General features: G+C 42.3%; 1 protein-coding gene across 1 annotated transcript; it reads left to right on the forward strand.

Moving 5' to 3' along the window:
• Positions 1–4,198: 4,198 nt before the first annotated feature.
• LOC115106608 (testicular acid phosphatase homolog) lies at positions 4,199–21,595 on the forward strand. Its single transcript, XM_029629495.2, has 13 exons — positions 4,199–4,479; positions 4,590–4,650; positions 4,983–5,118; positions 5,708–5,803; positions 6,120–6,206; positions 7,097–7,252; positions 12,566–12,664; positions 16,677–16,775; positions 19,218–19,350; positions 19,648–19,730; positions 19,957–20,063; positions 20,615–20,793; positions 21,027–21,595. The coding sequence occupies exons 3-13, from the start codon at positions 5,029–5,031 to the stop codon at positions 21,134–21,136; spliced, it is 1,239 nt and encodes a 412-aa protein (XP_029485355.1). The 5' UTR covers positions 4,199–4,479; positions 4,590–4,650; positions 4,983–5,028; the 3' UTR covers positions 21,137–21,595.
• Positions 21,596–21,828: the final 233 nt, after the last annotated feature.

The raw sequence follows: 21,828 nt of genomic DNA on the forward strand, positions 1-21,828 counted from the left end.
GTGTGTGTGTGTGTGTGTGTGTGTGTGTGTGTGTGTGTGTGTGTGTGTGTGTCTCTCAGGTGGATTCGATCCTTCCCTTGGTCGTATTCTCGCAGGGCAGAAACCTCAGAGATCAACTGGTAAACTCAGATTGACCACCCCAAGATATCCCTGCACAACGTGTATTTGTGCCCCTCTTGGATGGAAACTACAAGTATAATGGCTGTGCTCAATGCAATGGAACTTATAAATGTAGATCCTTCAAACAGGGAAACAGATCCCAATCAAAGGTGTTATCAGGTGCTTCACTAAGGCAGTTATTTATCTTATAACTTGCCCTTGTGGTAAAAATTGTGGGTAAAACAAAGCGCAAATTAAAAGTACATGTACGTATCTCAGAGTATCGTAGCACCATTAGGTGCAAAAACTCGACTTACCCAGTTGCGACCCACTTTTTGGAAGAAAACCACTCGATTTCGTCTCTACGTTATATTGGCATCGAACATGTCACCCTCCTTAGGGAGAGGCTGCTTGGATCTTTAATTTAAAGACCATAATTTAAAGACCATTTGAGAGTCTACGTTGAGAGTAGATGTCACACCCTGACCTTAGAGAGCCTGTTTATTTCTCTATTTGGTTAGGGTGTGATTTGGGTGGGCATTCTAGTTTTCTATTTCTTTGTTGGGCGGGTATGGTTCCCAATCAAAGGCAGCTGTCTATCGTTGTCTGATTGGGAATCATACTTAGGCAGCTTGTTTTCCTCCTGAGTTTGTGGGATCTTGTCTTTTTTTTCTCATTTTGTCTGTCATAGTTGAAGTGTACCCATGATGAAAATTACAGGTCTCTCTCATCTTTTTAAGTGGGAGAACTTGCACAATTGGTGACTGACTAAATACTTTTTTTGCCCCACCGTATGTGACACGTATGAATGCCAAAAAATGTTCTAAACAGGTGGGGCTCAGCCCCTGACTATGTCAAGTTGGTTGTTGATCATTGCTAGACAGATATTTTCAAATCTTGCGATAGATTTTCATTCAATGTCATCTTGGTAAGCAACTCCAGTGTATATTTGGCCTTGTGTTTTATTGTCTACCTGAAAGGTGAATTTGTCTCCCAGTGTCACGTTCGTTGTAAGGAGGAGACCAAGGTGCAGCGTAGTATACTGTACATACATTCTTCTTTATTAAACAAATTAACACTGAACAAACTAACAAAATGAACCGTGAAGCTATATGGATAGTGCAGACAGGCAACTAAACATAGAACAAGAACCCACAAACACAAAAGGGAAAATGGCAACCTAAATATGATCCCCAATCAGAGACAACGATAAACAGCTGCCTCTGATTGGGAAACATTTCAGGCCACCATAGACATACCTAGACCTACCAAACCCCTAGACATACAAAAAAACCCAAGACAATACAAAAACTAACATACCCACCCTCATCGCACCCTGACCTAACCAAAATATAAAGAAAACAGAGATATCTAAGGTCAGAGCGTGACAGTACCCACCCCCCCAAAGGCACACTGGAGGCCTGGTGCGTGATGCCGGCACTGGTGGTACCGGGCTGGTGACACGCACCTCAGGGCGAGTGTGGGGAGCAGGAACAGGACGTACTGAACTCTGGAGGCGCACCGGAGGCCTGGTGCGTGGTGCCGGCACTGGTGGTACCGGGCTGGGGACACGCACCTCAGGGCGAGTGCGTGGGGGGGGCACAGAATACACTGGGCCTTGGAGACGCACTGGAGATCTGGAACATATAGCTGGCTCAAAGCGTCCTCGCTGGATGCCCATTCTAGCCCGGCAAATGCGAGAAGCTGGAATAGAGCGCACTGGGCTATGAATGCGAAATGGAGACACCGTGCGCATCTCTGCATAACACGGTGCCTGACCAGTCACACGCTCCCCACGGTAAGTACGAGGAGTTGGCTCAGGTCTCCAACCTGACTCAGCCAATCTCCTCGTGTGCCACCCCCCAAATAAATTATTGGGGCTGCCTCTCGGGCTTCCTTGCTAAACGTGTCCCCTCATATCGTCGCCGTTCCTCCCGTGCTATCTCCACCTGCCTCCATGGTCGGCGATCCTCTCCTGCCAATATTTCCTCCCTCGTCCAGGATCCTTTTCCGTCCAAAATCTCATCCCAAGTCCATAATGTCTGCTCCTCCTGAACACGCTGCTTGGTCCTTTTATGGTGGGTTCTTCTGTCACGTCTGTTGTAAGGAGGAGACCAAGGTGCAGCGTTGTATGCGCACATTCTTCTTTATTAAACGAATGAACACTGAACAAACTAACAAAATAATAAAACAAACCGTGAAGCTATATGGATAGTGCAGACAGGCAACTACACATAGAACAAGAACCCACAAACACAAAAGGGAAAATGGCAACCTAAATATGATCCCCAATCAGAGACAACGATAAACAGCTGCCTCTGATTGGGAAACAATTCAGGCCACCATAGACATACATATACCTAGACCTACCAAACCCCTAGACATACAAAAAACCCTAGACAATACAAAAACTAACCACCCTCATCACACCCTGACCTAACCAAAATATAAAGAAAACAGAGATATCTAAGGTGACACCCAGTGTCTGTTGGAAAGTAGACTGAACCAAGATTTAGTTTAGGAATTTACCTGTCCTTAGCTCTATTCTGTTTCTTTTTATCATAAAAAAACCTTGCTGATGACAAGCATACCCGTAGCATGATGCAACCACCACTATGCTTGAAAATATGAAGAGCGGTACTCGGTGATGTGTTGTGTTGGATTTGCCCCAAACATAAGGCTTTGTATTCAGGACATGAAGTTCATTTCTTTGCCAATTGTTTTTGCAGTTTATTCTGTACAGGTTTCCTTCTTTTCACTCTGTCAATTAGGTTAGTATTATGGATTAACTACAATGTTGTTGATCCATCCTCAGTTTCCTCCCATCACAGCCATTCAACTCTGTAACTGTTTTAAAGTCATCATTGGCTTCATGGTGAAATCCCTGCGTTAAGGAGGTCTGTATCTTTGGAGGGACTGGGTCTATTGATACACCATCCAACGTGTAATAAATGTTTTACCCATCTACTAATAGGTGGCCTTCTTTCCGAGGCATTGGAAAACCTCCCTGGTCTTTGTGGTTGAATCTGTGTTTGAAATTCACTCCTTCCAGATAATTGTGTGGGGTGCAGCGATGAGGTAGTCATTCAAAAATCATTTTAAACACTATTACCACACACACACAAACACTCCGTACAACTTGTTATTTCACTTGTTACGCACATTTTTACTCCTGAACTTATTTCGGCTTGCAATAACACAGGGGTTGAATACTTATTGACTCAAGGCATTTCAGCTTTTCATTTTTTATGAATTTGTAAAAAAAAAAAAACGTAATTCCACTTTGACATTATGGGTTATTGTGTGTAGGCCAGTGACAACAAATCTCAACGTAATCATTTTAAAATTCAGGCTGTAGCACAACAACATGTGGAAAAAGTCAAGAGGTCTGAATACTTTCTGAAGGCACTGTATGTGTGTGTTAGTGTGTGTGCGTGCGTGCGTGTGTGTGTGCGTGTGCAGTGTGTACAGTGTGGGCATACTATTTATGGCTTATGGCTGTACACTCAAATGTGTCATTTAGCTTGTACTGCTATACCATATGCATCCTACTATGTATAAACATACCTACACTCTTACAAAAAAGGGTTCCAAAAGGGTTCTTTGGCTGTCCCCACATTCTAAGAATGTACAGGGTTACAAAATAGCACACTTGTTCCAATCATGATGGGTCATAAATTATAAGCCTATAGTACATCATATTACCCTATATTACTGACCCATAAGGCGACTTTGATACTAACAGAACCCTACAGGTTTGCTAAGTCAGGGAAAACACTGCAGGCCCTGTAATTTTGGGGCAAAATCCATGGTGGAGGACATGGCACGATATAATGAGTGTTTGTGGCCCCGGTCTGTGTGTGTGCGGTGTGTGTGCGGTTTGTGTGAATGCATGCATGTGCTGTGTGTGCTTAATTGCATGTGTGCTTGCTTGTGTGAATGCATTCATGGATGTAAGCATGTGTCTGTGTGCCCACGGATGTGTGTGTGTGTGTGCGCGCGTGTGTGTGTGTGTGTGTGTGCGTGTGTGGTGGTGGTGGTGGTGGTGGTGGGGGGGGTTGAGCTAAGTGAGGCACCAAGTGAGTAAGGCTATCGTTAGAGCCTTGTTAAAGGACGATTCTCATGTTTAGGGCTTGTTTCACCATAGGCACTGTATGGCTGCTACATAAGGAGAGCTGTCCTGTCTGAGGTGGACATATATGTCTACAGATCAAATGCGAAACTGAAGAGAACTGCCAGGGTATATTAGTCCATTGGTACGTCAAGGGAGAGCGAGTGAGATTGACAGATACAGTGATTTGGATTTTGAGCGGCCTGTGCGAATCGGGAGCAGGCATCACAAGGGAGAGAGGAAGAGAAGAGGAAGTGGGGGTCAGCTAGGTAGGTTATGAAAGCAGTGCATCCTTTAGTGAAACATGCACTAAATGTCAATTCGTATCTGTGTATAGCTTCACAGATGAGGTTTACTGCAGTGGGCCTTTTTCTCATAGATTTCTTAAAATACAAACCAGCTGTAAGGAACTACTCTGAGTCTGTTACATACAAATTAAGGTAAGTGAACATTTGCAGTAATTATGTTTTATAATTATTCTCATTTGTTATATGACAGGTCATCATTTACATTTAATGACGTAAGTGTTCAGAAGAAATTAACAAACTATTATTAAACAAACAAACTATTATTAGTTAATTAACAACTATTCAACTTGTGGAATTAGAATCACCATTACATTTACATAAAATAATGACCTTATTAATGGACTTGCCAAATAGTGTGTTTCTGCTAAAAGTTTCCAAGTGATATTGAGTGAGCAAATAAACTGAATTTGGCAGAACGTTTTCATTGTCTGTATCGATAATCGATATGACCTTTTTTTCTTCAGTTAACCTCTAAAAGGCGACCCCACTGTGAAAGAAACTACAGAGGAGATGGTGGGGTGCCTGACAACTTTGGGTTACCTTTTACTTCTCTCTTGTGTCTCATCGACTGAATCCCGCATTCTGAAATTTGTTGTTGCCGTAAGTCTTTTCAGTTCTGCTTTACTCCTCTGGGATTCGTTTTCAAATGTTTAATGAAATCCTGATAGATTCAACACTTTGGTTTATGCTTGAAGGGAAAATAAGTAAATAAGATGATCAATAATCATATTGTATTTGATGTCTGATGTAGGAGCCATGTATTAAACCAATCAATCAAGCTTAATTTAACCCAATTTTAGCCCCGTTTATACCTGGCGCTAACATGTGTCCTTTGTCCCAATCTTGTCCACATTCTGATTGTGCCCACATTTTAAGACAGGTGTAGCTGATTCAAATATGTATTATTTGCTGATTGTGAGCCGATCTCCCTGACCACCTCCGGAGAGACTAGGATATCTGGTCACAATGGGGACACACGTAAACGGATTAGAGACACATTTTAATACCACGTGTAGATGCAACGACTAATATGTGGGCACAACTGGAATTGTGGATAAGATTAGGGCATAGGACACGTTAGCACCAGGTATAAAATATACTTCTGCATATCACATAAGAATATAAGACATATGACTTGTGTAAGGTAGTCTATACATACATATGACATAAAACATATGACTGGCGTAAGGTATTTCGTCATGGCGATCGATCCCCCATTGAGTCGTTTCCCATGGACCCTCACGGTGAGGAAGCGTGGGCACAAGGCTTCGGGCAGCTAACTGAGGTACAGAAGTTTGAGTATGCATTGACAATTATGTTTCCCGAAAACATAACCCTTTGCCTGTATTTCCATTCTGAATGTGCCTGTAACTTCTTCTACAACTATGAGCTTGAGAAAAGCACACACATTTTCTTTAGAAAAAGTTGAAGGAGTCTGTCATGAAATGTTAGATAATCATGTGCCGTAACAAAAACAAGCAATATTATCGCACTTCACAGTAATATCTCCTAAATCTTCTCCGTAGAAGTTCTTACTTGACCTAGGCTGTTGTGTGAGGTATAAGCTTTCTCTCGTCTTATTTTTGTCTCACTTGGCTCAGTTGGGGATGAGACAGCAGTTTGACTTCGGCAGGTTTCTAAAGAGACGCTATGGACACTTCCTCAGTGAAGACTACAACAGCAAAGAGGTGCGTTACTGGAGCCCAAACGTGTACATATTACACAGGAGAGAAATAGCATTGTTTGCCATGTGTGCTGTTTGTGCATTTGAAGTCTTGGCAAATCTATTTCGGGCTATACGTCTGGGTTCTTTGGAGCATATGACCACACGATATCCATGTGTGGTACTTAGTGGCTGTAATGTCTGTTATGGTGTAGGCTAATGAGAATGACTCATGTTGATGACATCATCACCCCGGCCTCATAACATGATGTAACATGTGGGCTAATCTCGCCTGATCTCGTCACTGTGCATTAGGCTGCATGCATGTTGTTTGGCTCAGTGTGCCCCAAGGCAGTTCGCATCGTACTGTCATTACAGCAAAGATCTGATTTCCCTCTTCCAGTCGCTCTCTTTCACTTCCTGTCGTTTTCTCCCTTTTTCTCTTTACTCCACTCTATCTCTTTATCTTTTTCTCTCTCGTCCCCGTCTCTCTCACTCTCTTTTTCCCCTCCCTCCCTCCGTCCTTAAAGTAGCAATTACCACCAAAATAACAACTTTCCTAATTCGCTGTCGCTAACGATTTGTTGTCACACTCAAGTTTCAGCTCGTGCTGTACCTTTCCTGTCCCCTGTCATGTCACATTCGAATTCAAGCCAGCTTTATCGGCATCACAGGAAAAGCCAATGTTGTCAAAATGATTTACAGTGTGCAATCACTTCACATAGGATGACAGAAAAGGGAAAAGCACATTTTAAATAGAACATATGAATTCTTAATACAGTAAAGCTTTGTTCCATTATGCACACTGGCAAACCACTTACTGTACAGTGAAGCAGTTTTTTGGACATGCATTCTCTAAGTGGTATGCTGGTAAAGACATAGGAACCTAAGCTTTACTTCTTTCCCTCCACACAGGTGTACGTGCGGAGTACAGACTATGACCGCACTCTAATGAGTGCCCAGGCTAACCTGGCTGGGCTGTTCCCCCCAAACAGACGCCCCCCTCCCCTCATGCCCCAGTTACCATGGCGGCCCATTCCAGTGCACACTGTCACCAGAGCACAGGATAAGGTAGGCGGGCGCAGGGCTCTAAACCTGCGACCAAATATTTTCCTGTGCAACAAGGAGTTTTATTTTGGGAGCACTGAGCGACTACAAAAGCATCTGTAATGAATAAGGCTTCACACTGTACCATTTGTTCCTCTGTGCCCGAGAGAAACAAGCAGATTCATTCACGTCATGGTTTCACCATTACTACAGCGAAAACGGCGTGACCCAATCAGGTCAAACCAGGTCAAACCAGGTCAAACCAGGTCAAACCAGGTCAAACCAGGTCAAAGGATCTGACCAATAGTATCGGCGCAACATTTTCACCTTCCTATGGAAGATTGACCGCAAGCTGGCAGCTCCCTACAGATGGAAGAACCATAACAGAGCAAAAAAGACAGGCCGAGGAACGGTAACGTTTGGCGGATGGTTGGAAATCGCGGCGAGTAGTGCGGACGAAGTGGAGGAAATTGAGACAAGGTTGGAGAAGCAACAGCTGTGCTGGGATGCGATCAATATGGGTGACCGTTCTGATGATATGGAGTGGGAGGATGAGGGTCAAGGATCTGAATGGTCTGTAGAGGAAAGACACAGGAAGAAGAGAGATCATGATACTGAAAGTAGTGGAGCGTCTCGTCTGCAAAGCGTAAAGAGGGCCAAGGTAGGAAGACAAGAGTAATAATGTGTTGGAGTGGAAAGTTGTGATGGTGTTTGATGAGACCACAGGGCCTCATTTACACCCTATCCGATTAACCAACGTCGTAGAGATAGGTGAAGTCAAACTAGCCTGGTTCATTGGAAATGGTAGATTGCTAATATTTTGTGGTAGCCAGGCTCAGCAAGGGAAGATTCTGTAATGGAAAAGCTTAATGGGAAGAAGATTAAAAGCCATGTCCCTGGTGCTTATGCTAGGTCGAGGGGAGTCATCACTGGGGTCCCAATATCTATGTCCACAGATGATATGAAAGAAAATGTGAAGGGAGGCAGAGTGATTGAGGCCAAAGGGTTCATCAGTAGGAAAGAGGGTCAAAGAAGTGAAAGCTTATCAGTGTTGCTGAGGTTTGAGAAGGTTTTGCCTAGAAAAGTACAGATAGGATTCCTTAGTTTCAATGTCAGAGAATTGGTCTCATCCCCATTGCAGTGTTTTTAATGCCAAAGAATGGGACATGTAGTTGTTCAGTGTAAAATAAATAAAATATGTGCCAAGTGTGGAGCGGAACATGATTGCGGTGAATGTGGGAGCAATGTGAAGGTTAAGAGTTGTAATTGTGGAAGGGGGGTACGACGACAACATAGTGCATCATTTGATGGATGCCAGGTGCAGAGAGAGGTTAGAGAGGCTCAGAGATATAGAATCGGTCATAATGTATACAGTGCATTCGGAAAGTATTCAGACCCTTTGACTTTTTCCCACATTTTATTAAGTTACAGCCTTATTCTAAAATGGATTAAATCGTTTTCCCCCCTCATCAGTCTACACACAATACTGCATAATGACAAAGCAAAAACAGGTTTTTAGACATTTTTGCAAATGTATAAAAAATAAAAAATAATAATATTTCAATATCACATTTACGTAAGTATTCAGACCCTTCACTCAATACTTTGTTGAAGCACCTTTGGCAGCGATTACAGCCTCAAGACTTCTTGGTATGGTTGCTACAAGTTTAGCACACTTGTATTTGGGGTGTTTCTCCCATTCTTCTCTGCTGACACTCTCAAGCTCTGTCAGGTTAGTTGGGGAGCATTGCTGAACAGCTATTTTCAGGCCTCTCCAGACATGTTTGATCGGGTTCAAGACCAGGCTCTGGCTGGGCCACTCAAGGACATTCAGAGACTTGTCTCGAAGCCACTCATGCGTTGTCTTGGCTGTGTGCTTAGGGTCGTTGTCCCGTTGGAAGGTGAACCTTCGGCCCAGTCTGAGGTCCTGAGCGCTCTGGAGCAGGTTTTCGTCAAGGATCTCCCAGTCCCTGCCGAATCTCCACAGCATGATGCTGCCACCACCATGCTTCAGCGTAGGGATGGTGCCAGGTTTCCTCCAGACGTGACGCTTGGCATTCAGCCCAAATAGTTTTTTATCAGACCAGATAATCTTGTTTCTCATAGTCTGAGAGTCTTTAGGTGACTTTTGACAAATTCCAAGCAGGCTTTCATGTGCCTTTTACTGAGGAGTGGCTTCCGTCTGGCCGCTATACCATATAGGCCTAATTGGTGGATTGCTGCAGAGATGGTTGTCCTTCTGGAAGGTTCTCCTATCTCGACAGAGGAACTCTGTAGCTCTGTCAGAGTGAACATTGTGTTCTTAGTCACCTCCCTGACCAAGGCCCTTCTCTCCCGATTGCTCAGTTTGGGCGGACGTCCAGCTCTAGGAAGAGTCTTGGTGGTTCTAAACGTCTTCCATTTAAGAATGATGGAGGCCACTTTGTTCTTGGGGAACTTCAATGCTACAGAAATGTTTGGTACCCTTCCCCAGATCTGTGCCTCAACACAATCCTGTCTCGGAGCTCTACAGACAGTTCCTTCGACCTCGTGGCTTGGTTTTTGCTCTGACATGCACTGTCAACTGTGGGACCTTTCCAAATCATGTCCAATGAATTGAATTTACCACAGATGGACTCCAATCAAGTTGTAGAAATATCTCAAGGATAATCAATGGAAACAGGATGCATCTGAGCTCAATTTCGAGTCTCATAGCAAAGGGTCTCAATACTTACATAAATAAGGTATTTCTGTTTTGTTATTTTTTATAAATTTGCAAAAAAATGGAAAAAAAACTGTTTCCGCTTTGTCATTATGGGGTATTGTGTGTAGATTGATGAGGAAATAAGACATTTTAGAATAAGGCTGTAACGTAACAAAATGTGGAAAAAGTCAAGGGGTCCGAATACTTTCCGAATGCACTCTATGCAGAGGCTGGTAAACAGATTGGTGGAACTACAGTGCGGACTGATGGAGCTTCCATGGCTGCTCCTGTAGTAAGTGGACCTACTGTTGGGGCTGGTGCTTCTGCTGGGCCTGGCATTGTTTCGTGACCTGTTCAGAAATCTTACGCTCATGAATATGCTGTGGCAAAGGTTCATTTCATAGCTTTCATTGGTAAGGTTATCAACACAACTCTTGTTGTGGAAAGCAGAAATACCAGCTTGAAGGCTATTGTGGATACGGCAAAATAGTGATGGGGGTAACAGATGCTACTGTCAAAATGGTTGTTGATATGCTGAATAATCCTAAGGGTGGATTGTTTCAACATGTTTTTAATGAGGTTGGGGGGCTTGGGAGGGTTTTTGAGGGGAGGGTGTGGTAGAAGTTAGTAGAGCTTTATTTGGTTTAAAAATGTATTTTCTTGGTACAGAATTTGTCAGGCCGTGATTGATCGCACACTCCAGCACAGTAGGTGGTGACATGCACCTTAAACTGTTTTTTTTGCGGACCGCCTTAATATCATAGAAAAATAAGATGGTGCGGGGGGCGACAACGGTAGCTAGCTAGCTACGAAAACGGTAGACTGTGTTCTTTGCCCCTGCATGTCGGGCACTGCTTTCCTCCAGTTCTGTTAACGATGGCGAGGGCAGGTGTTCGGCAGGCGTTAGCGAAGGAAACTGGGTGCTAGCTAACTAGCTAGGACTCCGGTACATAGCAGGCAGTAGGCAGGATAGATAGCTAGCTATCTAGGACACCGGTAGACAGTGTACTTTTTTCCTGCAGTTCTTTTAAGGGCAGGTGTTCAGCCGGTGGGAGCGAAGGACATTGTGTGCTAGCAAGCAGGCGTTAGCGAAGGACTAGTTAGCTAGACTCCGGTACACAGTAGATGGAAGGCGGGGGCGACACCTGTAGCTAGGTAGCTCAGACTCTGGTAAAACCTCTGATAATACTTTTATTTCCCTTTTTAATTGCATAGACAATCAGGGGAAATACAGAATATCAAAAGTGTCACACAACCATTAAGATGGTGTGCTCAAGGGGGGGTTCATGCAGAAACCAATTGGATGCTCGATTGCGGCTGCAATCACACACTACTAACAGAGATACTTTTGAGGAGATTGGAAACTCCATTTGAAATCATATTAATGCGATTGTGTACGTTACCATGCGTCGTCAATGGGCCGCGAGGTGCATTCTGGGCTATTCTACGACAAGAAAAGATCTCCTTCAAGGAGTGAATGGGGGTCAATTGGGCGCTAGTTTAAAAACCCAACATTAGCATGAGCAACAAGTACAGCATTACAGTTTTTTTCCGAGATGTAACATCGTGTAGCTTTGGAATTGTGATATTATGTACTCTCAAGAAAAATAGTCAGGTTTCTTGACTCATACCCTGACTTTGAGAAGGGATTGCGTGACGATCATTTTAGCAACCACGTGAAGCAGCATGACAACGTGAACGCGATTGTTCTACAATCTGCTGGGTGGGGCATTACACGGTCCTCCATTTATAGCCCAATGGGATTCCTATCCCCTCCTTTCACTAATAGCGTTGCTCTTAATCGCAAACCTGACATTTTTAATGAGACCATGTATAATTTTCAATGTAATGCATCGCAATATGAAAATAGTGCTTTTACACAATGTAGAAACGAAATATTCCACAATTTTCTTTGTAATTTTAATGACAGGTATTTACATTAACATTTTAGCTTTTAAAATAAACAAATGTATTTACTGTGTTACATATTTTTAGGGCACAAAAGTACCTAGAATTAATATAGGCCACGTACGGTATATCTCAAGCAATTGAAAAATATATTTTCTGGTGCTCCTAAATTTCATGTGGTGTTCCTAACTTTTTAAAGTTGGGAGCACCAGTGCTATCAATGAATTTGTTTCATTTAGAGCCCTGGGCTGGCGGCTGGCTGGCAGAGACAAACGTGCCCACTCACTCACTCACTCACTCACATCATCCATTAAATCAGCTGTATGAATCTTTCCAGTAGACCTGGGTTCAGAATAGTGTTTGTTTTCCTTCAAAAACTTTAGCTGTGCTTGATTGAGCTTGCCTGGTTACATTGGAACCAATTAAATAGTCCCAGAAGTGTAAACCCATCCCATCTGAAGTATTTGAAAAAAAGAAAGACTAGTTTGAATCAAGATATCTTGGTTTTGTTGGAGCCTGATGTGGAACTCAATATCACTACGCCCATTTAAGATGTGAGCATGGGCCTTCATGTCCATTTCTCTGACCAATAGGCCATTTGGCACTGAGGCGGTGTTAAAAAGAAAAGAAAGGAAGGGCCACTAGTAAAGCAAAGCTGTAAACTGAGTGTACCTGGGTTTTATGAGAGGAGGAAGAGGAATTTGACAGAGGAATAAAAATGGTTGTTTTGTTTTGGATTTCACAAGCTGTTGAAGTCCCCAAGCAAACACTGCCCCAGGTTTAGAGAGCTGATGGGGGAGACGTTTGACAGCGAACACTACCGGAGAGTTCTCAAGTCTCACCAGGTAAGTCTCAGAAGAGTTGTCAAGGTAACACATCAAATCATTAAAGCCTATGACGCTTCATACATCTTAATTGGACCAGTTTCGTCACAGGAGGAAATTAATCCTGCTGCAGGAGGATTTTATTTTTGTATTTTTTTCACTGATAATTTCAAACGGAAATGAGTTTTGATAGGCTACAGTAGGCGATAGGCTGCATTTCGGATACACTATGTTGTAGTAGAGACCATTATCTATTTGTGTTATTTAAGCAATAAGGTCCGAGGGGGGGTGGTATACAGCCTGTTCTTACGCACGACGCAACACAGAGTGCCTGGATACAGACCTTAGACGTGGTATATTGGCCATATACCACAAACCCCTGAGTTTCCTTATTGCTATTATAAACTGGTTACCAACGTAATTAGACCAGTAAAAATACATGTTTTGTCATACGCGTGGTATACTGATATACCACGTCTGTTAGCCAATCAGCATTCAGGGCTTGAACCACCCAGTTAATAATAAGGTATATACAACGACAGTTATTGATGTGTAATGGCTGCATTTCAGATACATTGTTGTACATTTTTAATGTGGCTGTAGCAGGACCTACGATAGTAGGACATTTATTCTGTCTGTTGATTTAGTGTTTGAGCGAGCAAGAGAGAAAGAGAACTACAGGTTTTCAGTGAATGTATGTAAAGACCGAGGCTCATTTGAATATCCTGCCCTGCAGGAAAATTCTCAGTGACAACAGAGTGATCAATATATACTGTATATATATATATATATATATATATATATACAGTGCCTTGCGAAAGTATTCGGCCCCCTTGAACTTTGCGACCTTTTGCCACATTTCAGGCTTCAAACATATAGATATAAAACTGTATTTTTTTGTGAAGAATCAACAACAAGTGGGACACAATCATGAAGTGGAACGACATTTATTGGATATTTCAAACTTTTTTAACAAATCAAAAACTGAAAAATTGGGCGTGCAAAATTATTCAGCCCCTTTACTTTCAGTGCAGCAAACTCTCTCCAGAAGTTCAGTGAGGATCTCTGAATGATCCAATGTTGACCTAAATGACTAATGATGATAAATACAATCCACCTGTGTGTAATCAAGTCTCCGTATAAATGCACCTGCACTGTGATAGTCTCAGAGGTTCGTTAAAAGCGCAGAGAGCATCATGAAGAACAAGGAACACACCAGGCAGGTCCGAGATACTGTTGTGAAGAAGTTTAAAGCCGGATTTGGATACAAAAAGATTTCCCAAGCTTTAAACATCCCAAGGAGCACTGTGCAAGCGATAATATTGAAATGGAAGGAGTATCAGACCACTGCAAATCTACCAAGACCTGGCCGTCCCTCTAAACTTTCAGCTCATACAAGGAGAAGACTGATCAGAGATGCAGCCAAGAGGCCCATGATCACTCTGGATGAACTGCAGAGATCTACAGCTGAGGTGGGAGACTCTGTCCATAGGACAACAATCAGTCGTATATTGCACAAATCTGGCCTTTATGGAAGAGTGGCAAGAAGAAAGCCATTTCTTAAAGATATCCATAAAAAGTGTCGTTTAAAGTTTGCCACAAGCCACCTGGGAGACACACCAAACATGTGGAAGAAGGTGCTCTGGTCAGATGAAACCAAAATTGAACTTTTTGGCAACAATGCAAAAAGTTATGTTTGGCGTAAAAGCAACACAGCTCATCACCCTGAACACACCATCCCCACTGTCAAACATGGTGGTGGCAGCATCATGGTTTGGGCCTACTTTTCTTCAGCAGGGACATGGAAGATGGTTAAAATTGATGGGAAGATGGATGGAGCCAAATACAGGACCATTCTGGAAGAAAACCTGCAAAAGAGTCTGCAAAAGACCTGAGACTGGGACGGAGATTTGTCTTCCAACAAGACAATGATCCAAAACATAAAGCAAAATCTACAATGGAATGGTTCAAAAATAAACATATCCAGGTGTTAGAATGGCCAAGTCAAAGTCCAGACCTGAATCCAATCGAGAATCTGTGGAAAGAACTGAAAACTGCTGTTCACAAATGCTCTCCATCCAACCTCACTGAGCTCGAGCTGTTTTGCAAGGAGGAATGGGAAAAAATGTCAGTCTCTCGATGTGCAAAACTGATAGAGACATACCCCAAGCGACTTACAGCTGTAATCGCAGCAAAAGGTGGCGCTACAAAGTATTAACTTTAAGGGGGCTGAATAATTTTGCACGCCCAATTTTTCAGTTTTTGATTTGTTAAAAAAGTTTGAAATATCCAATAAATGTCGTTCCACTTCATGATTGTGTTCCACTTGTTGTTGATTCTTCACAAAAAAATACAGTTTTATATCTTTATGTTTGAAGCCTGAAATGTGGCAAAAGGTCGCAAAGTTCAAGGGGGCCGAATACGGCCGGATGTGATACAGCCTGGATTCAAACCAGGGACTGCTGCGCCACTCAGGAGTTTTAAAAATGAAGATACTACACATGTAGTAGACATGACATAACATGCTCAGACCTGTGTCAAATGCATAGTAGTATGTCAAATACTTTCAAATACTCTGCGCTTGATTGAGTTTGTCCAAATGGAAAGGGAGAAACTCCAAGGTTATCAAACACACCTCAATCGCTTTCCCTAGTTTATTTTTTTTACGTTGTTATTGTTAATGTTTCTTTTTGTTGTTCTGCCTAGTCATTTCAAGTCCTATCCTGTCATAGATGGGCCTTGAGCAATATGTCGCATCAATGAAACCCTTTTCCTCACAACCTTGTCCCTATTAATCTTGTCTTATGAATTCACTTTGACTCACTTGCTACATGTGTTTGTTATTCAAAGACTGAATGATTGTTTCATTCCAGTAGGTTATTAGTTGTCACAAAGGCCTTGTTAGTTATTTCGGTGTGACATCAGGTCCTCAGTGATTTCCTCACTCACAGTTTTCTCCTTCATCTTCCAAAAAGCTGCTTGGTGCAATTTCTCTCACATTCTCAGAGCTGTTAATTAATGACAGGATTGAATTATATTGAGAATTAAAATGAAAAGGCTTTAATTAACTGAATCCCATCCTGATTCCTATTATGGTGATGTCTGGCTTTTGATGGAGGTGTCCTTGGTGCTCTTTACTACCCTCTGGTGAGAAGATGGAGTATCTATCTGAAAATGTTTTGTCACCCTGTGTTCATCTTAATAGTCACAAGTGGCTTCCTCTCATCTCATTTTATGTGATCTGAAAAGCAGGTGAAAGGTTAATGGGCATAAAGACATAATATGTAGAAATCGCTCCCCATTAGCTGGTTGCTAAGATTCTATCATGTTCGCCTAATTTCTGTTGACGTGACAAAACAAGTGTAGAGAATCATTAAATAATCTAAACTGCGGTGAAATATATTTTCTAAAATAAAAAAATATTGTATTTTGAGATGATTCAAGCTGGTGTACAAAACGAAAAGTAAAAAGATGCAAAACCGAAACTTAAAGTTATGTTATGAAGGTTTTGTATAATTTCAGCCAGTAGTTGAAAAGTAGCGCTCATGAGCCAAAATGTATGATATGTTATGAATTCCAATTCGTACAATATGTAAGTCCATAAGATCCCGTTCAATCTCTTTCAGGACGGGAAGCATAGAAATAGCTCACATAGAATGTGCTGCTTATCAGACTCACATTTCTATCTGAATTTGGTTGGGTCGCCACCAAAGCTACATACTGGATCTAGAATGATGACCTATCACTACGTACTGACAGTAATCATGTCTTTTGTATCAGTGTAGATTAACCTTTCCCCTGAGTCATTTTCTCTCAACTAAGCACTGAGTATATAAAACAAAACCTTGGTACGGTGCCCTTATTTGACAAGACTTACAGTTTTAATAATCAACTGTTTATGGAAGCAAAAAACTAATGTGACATGTGAATATGTGACCGAGTGATTGCTTTTAGGAATCCACCAGGCACAGTCATAACATTGACTGACTGGAATAAATGAAAAAAAACGTATAAGATGAACATCTTCCCACAGCGATTTATACAGGAGCTCTCCAACCACACTGGGTATCCTGTGTCTAGGCTGCTGGGCAGGAATTCCATATGGAGGGTCTACGACACTCTCTCCTGTCAGGTACTGGACTATTGTATGTAGCTCTCTGCATACAAGCTCTGACTCTGAAATAAATACTATGCCACATGTAGGGTTTCCCCTCTAGGGTTAGTTGCAGGTCCCCTTCAAAAAGATCTACGTCCCAAATGGCACCCTCTTCCCTTTATAGGCCACCTAGTTTGTGAAGGGCCTGTAGGGCTCTGGTCAAAAGAAGTGCACTGTAGGGAATAGGGTGCCATTTGGGATGCATACACAGACTTGCTTGAAACCCATTAAACCCACGTTTCCTGCATGTTGTCCGTACCACTCGGTGACTTCCAGTCATTGCACTAATGCTCGTTAGCATTGGCTTACGAAACTACCTCTAACTTCCTACTGTTCAGTCGTGTGGTCAGGTGTCACAAAAAGGACGGTGGAAAATTGCAATTGGTTCAGAACAGGGCAGCCCGGCTGGCCCTTGGATGTACACAGAGAGCTCATTTTAATAATATGCATGTCAATCTCTCCTGGCTCAAAGTGGAGGAGAGATTGACTTCATCACTACTTGTATTTGTGAGAGGTATTGACATGTTGAACGCACCGAGCTGTCTGTTTGAACTACTGGCACACAGCTCGGACATCCATGCATACACCCCAAATCAAGTCAAATTTATTTCTGTAGCCCTTCGTACATCAGCTGATATCTCAAAGTGCTGTACAGAAACCCAGCCTAAAACCCCAAACAGCAAGCAATGCAGGTGTAGAAGCTGTAGGTGTAGGTGGCTAGGAAAAACTCCCTAGAAAGGCCAAAACCTAGGAAGAAACCTAGAGAGGAACCAGGCTGTGAGGGGTGGCCAGTCCTCTTCTGGGTGTCCCGGGTGGAGATTATAACAGAACATGGCCATGTTCAAATGTTCATAAATGACCAGCATGGTCAAATAATAATAATCACAGTAGTTGTCGAGGGTGCAGCAAGTCAGCACCTCAGGAGTAAATGTCAGTTGGCTTTTCATAGCCGATCAGTAAGAGTATCTCTACCACTCCTGCTGTCTCTAGAGAGTTGAAAACAGCAGGTCTGGGACAGGTAGCACGTCCGGTGAACAGGTCAGGATTCCATAGCCACAGGCAGAACAGTTGAAACTAGAGCAGCGGCACGGCCAGGTGGACTGGGGACAGAAAGGAGTCATCATGCCAGGTAGTCCTGAGGCATGGTCCTAGGGCTCAGGTCCTCCGAGAGAAAGAGAGAATTATAGAGAGCATACTTAAATTCACACAGGACACCGGATAAGACAGGAGAAGTACTCCAGATATAACAAACTGACCCTAGCCCCCCAACACATAAACTACTGCAGCATAAATACTGGAGGCTGAGACAGGAGGGGTCAGGAGACACTGTGGCCCCATCCGATGATAAAGACATGCCACCAGAGGTTTATTCACAGTCCCCAAATCCAGAATAGACTATGGAAGGCGCACAGTACTAAACTCTATTTCACACCAAGTAACTCATGCAAGCAGTTAAAATAGATTTAGAATAGATTAAAAAACACTTCATGGAGCAGCGGGGACTGTGAAGCAACACAAACATAGGCACACACACACACACACACACATATACACACACACATATTATAGCATACGCACTATACACACACGTACACATGGATTTTGTACTGTTTATATGTGGTAGTGGTGGAGTAGGGGCCTGAGGGCACACAGTCTGTGAATGTATTATAATGTTTTTAAAATGGTATAAACTGCCTTAATTTACTGGACCCTAGGAAGAGTAGCTAATGGGGATCCATAATAAATACAAATACTACACAGAGACATAAAAATTGCACCCATGAGTTCATCAGACTCTGCATCCTGCCTCACTCATTATATAGGCAGGACGCCTCCCCTCCCTTCCCCTACCTACCTCTCTTGCAAGTTGCCATGTGTCAAATAGTTTAGCTTCTATTGGTTTCAATTGACAACTTTTGATGCCAGAAAGCCTGGATGTTACTCTTTTGGGCCTCTGTGCCCCGGCCTGGGTACAAACAACATAAGGGAACACTGCCATGTGATCACCTCGGCAGTTGGGCTCGATGAATAACTCAATAGCTCGTTGAAATGAATAATATCCATGATTATATAAGAGGTAGACATGGTCATACTTACAGTAATACACATTAGCACCAGTGCAAAGTGTTCATCCATCATCTGTTATTTTCAGAAATGGATATAAATAGAAAGACTTATACAAACCGTGAAATACAGGTGGCGTCCAAAATGGGACCCTATTTCCAGTATTGTATACTAATTTTGACAAGAGTCCTATGTGCCCTGGTCAAAGGTAGTGCACTTTAAAGGGAATAGGGTGCCATTTGGGATGCATCCACAATAATTACACTGGTATAGGCTTGTTTGTGACTCATGTGTTGTGGAAGAGTTGCGCTTCAAACAGAACGATGCTAACGGTTGTCATTGTACCCTTGTTAGAGTAATCACAACCTGACCACCCCTGGCTGGGCCACACAGGAAGTACTCAACACTCTACTGGAAATATCCTCCTTTGAGGTCATGTTCAGCGTCGTCACTCACAAGAGAAAGGAAAAAGCCAGGCTCTCAGGAGGTGAGAGGTTAGAGTTCAGAAGGTGTCAGAGGTCATGTGGGTTGTAAAAGAGTTGAAGTAATGTCGCTTTGGTGTTGTGGCTGTGGGTTGAGAGTTGAAAATAAGTTGAAGTGACGTTGAGTTAATGTTGTGACTGTGGGCTGAGAGGTTGCTCATGCTGAGTGGATGAAATATCCTGTGGATTGTGAGTTGGTCTGAATGTTATGTTAATGAGTTGGATTATGCCAACAGTTTGTGTGTTTGCGTGTATGTCACTATGATTGTTTTTATAATGTTGATGGTTTGTTTATTGTTTAGGGGTTCTGTTGAATGCCATCCTGAGGAATTTCTCCAAGGCAATGGAGCAAGGGAGCACGCTCAAGTTCATCATGTATTCAGCAGTTAGTAAACACCGCTGGCACACACACACACATCCACATACTTAATTGTACACTCACACTTCATATTATGCAATCTGACATCTAGCATGTCTCCGTATTCATATTTATACATTCACAAGCACATCCACGCATGACCAAACACAATGTTAATGCTATGTGATTATGCAATTTATGCAACACAGTTCATTCTGTGTTCTAATGTGTACATCTCTCTCTCTCTCTCTAGCATGACTCCACCCTCATCACTCTCCAGGCTGCCCTAGACGTATACAATGGTCTTCTTCCTCCTTATGCTGCCTGTCAGCTCTTTGAGTTCTACCAAGAGGACGATGGGTAATGTAGTTTTAGTTGTGATACCTCCAGAAATGATCACATGTACAAGGCTGATGTTTTAGCGCAATAAACTGTACAAATTATTTGGTTTAAAGCTGCAATATGTACATTTTTGGGTGACCTGAAAAAATTCACATCGTCATTCACATTAAAAGCAAGTCCAAGAAGCGCTATATCTGTTCTATGTGCGCTATTTCTATGCTTCCCGTGCTTAAGTTTCATATTTGCATATTTTACTTTCGGTTTTGTACACCAGCTTCAAAGAGCTGAAAATACAATATTTTTGCTAATTGAAAATACATTGCACAGAGGTTTAGAAGGTACAATGATTTTTTTTTACACTATACATTGCTTGTTTTGTCACATAAAGATTTGGTGAACTATTAGCATTTTAGCAACCAGGAAATAGCTGAGCGATTTCTGCATATTGCACCTTTAAATGACAACTAAATGATATGTGAGATGTGAAATTAGTATTAAAGTGTTACAGAAATCTGCATAACACAAGACTGTCGGCTATGTCTTTACATAGTCTGTGTGAACTATTCCAGGTCCTATTCTCTTGACTTGTATTACCGTAATGACTCATCCCGTGATCCCTACCCGACCCCTGTGCCTGGCTGTGAGACAACTCCGTGCCCTCTGACCTCATTCACTGACCTGGTTAAAGATGTCATCTCAAAGGACTGGGATGCCGAGTGTGGGCTCAAACCATCATGGTCCAACACAGGTAAGAAAGGTAGTCCATATTGTCTTAATGGTTCAAAGGTTTTGCTTTGTTACTTTTGCTTATAGGAGCTCATTTTTCTGTCATTCTATACACCAGAATATCCATAAATATTGCCACAGATACTGTAACGTTTACTCGGAGACTGACACTACTCATTGAAACCGGACGCTTAAGACGGAAATCTTTTCAATCTGATAATTTATCTTCATTGCATCTCTCCTGACTTTTGCAAGGTGTCATTGCGGCGCTTGCAGTGGCAGTTGCTATCCTGACAATGGCGCTGTTGGCCAGCATAGCTGTGTTAATTCACCGGAGGAGAAACCTGTACTCCAGGGAGGGGTAGTCTGGCTCTCCAGGCTTGAATACGTCTTCCTAAAACATCCTGGAGGCATTTGGAGAGGACAGGGCAACACATCAATACTTATAGGCCTACTATGAGATTAAAATGGAAATAATCCATACAATGACCTTGTGAATTTTGTTCTCTTGTGATCCATTGTACTTTTTTGTATTGTATTGTATTGAGTTCCTATTGGATTTTGTTCTATTTAGCAGAATGTCAAGTCATCTTAGGTCTTGGTTGAGTGATTTGGCTTTTATAATATTTAGAAAATGATTGAATTAGTTGTCTCCTTGACTTTTTCCACATTTTGTTGTCTTACAGCCTGAATTTAAAATGGATTACATTATGATTTTATTGTCACACACAATAATACCCCATAATGTCAATGTGGAATTGTGTTTTTTTTTTTTTTTTTACGGATTAATTAAAAATGAAAAGCTGAAACGTCTTGAGTCAATAAGTCGTCAATTACCTCGACACTGGTGCCAACGCACATTTACTCTGTACCGGTACCCGCTGTATATAGCCTCGCTATTGTTATTTTACTGCTGCTCCTTAATGATTTGTTACTTTTATCTCTTCCTTTTTTAAAGGTGCTTTCTTAAAACTGCATTGTTGGTTAAGTAAGTAAGCAATTCACTCTAAGGTCTACACCGGTTGTATTCGGTGCATGTGACACATCACATTTGATT

This window comes from Oncorhynchus nerka, linkage group LG23 (assembly GCF_034236695.1).
Source record: "Oncorhynchus nerka isolate Pitt River linkage group LG23, Oner_Uvic_2.0, whole genome shotgun sequence".
Lineage (NCBI taxonomy): Eukaryota > Metazoa > Chordata > Actinopteri > Salmoniformes > Salmonidae > Oncorhynchus > Oncorhynchus nerka.

Bases quoted from the DNA above. Each gene is read 5' to 3' on its own strand.
- LOC115106608 (XM_029629495.2), top strand. From the start codon at position 5,029: ATGGTGGGGTGCCTGACAACTTTGGGTTACCTTTTACTTCTCTCTTGT. The intron at 12,665-16,676 runs GTAAGTCTCAGA...ATCTTCCCACAG, and splicing joins GAGTTCTCAAGTCTCACCAG to CGATTTATACAGGAGCTCTC. The intron at 19,731-19,956 runs GTTAGTAAACAC...CTCTCTCTCTAG, and splicing joins AGTTCATCATGTATTCAGCA to CATGACTCCACCCTCATCAC.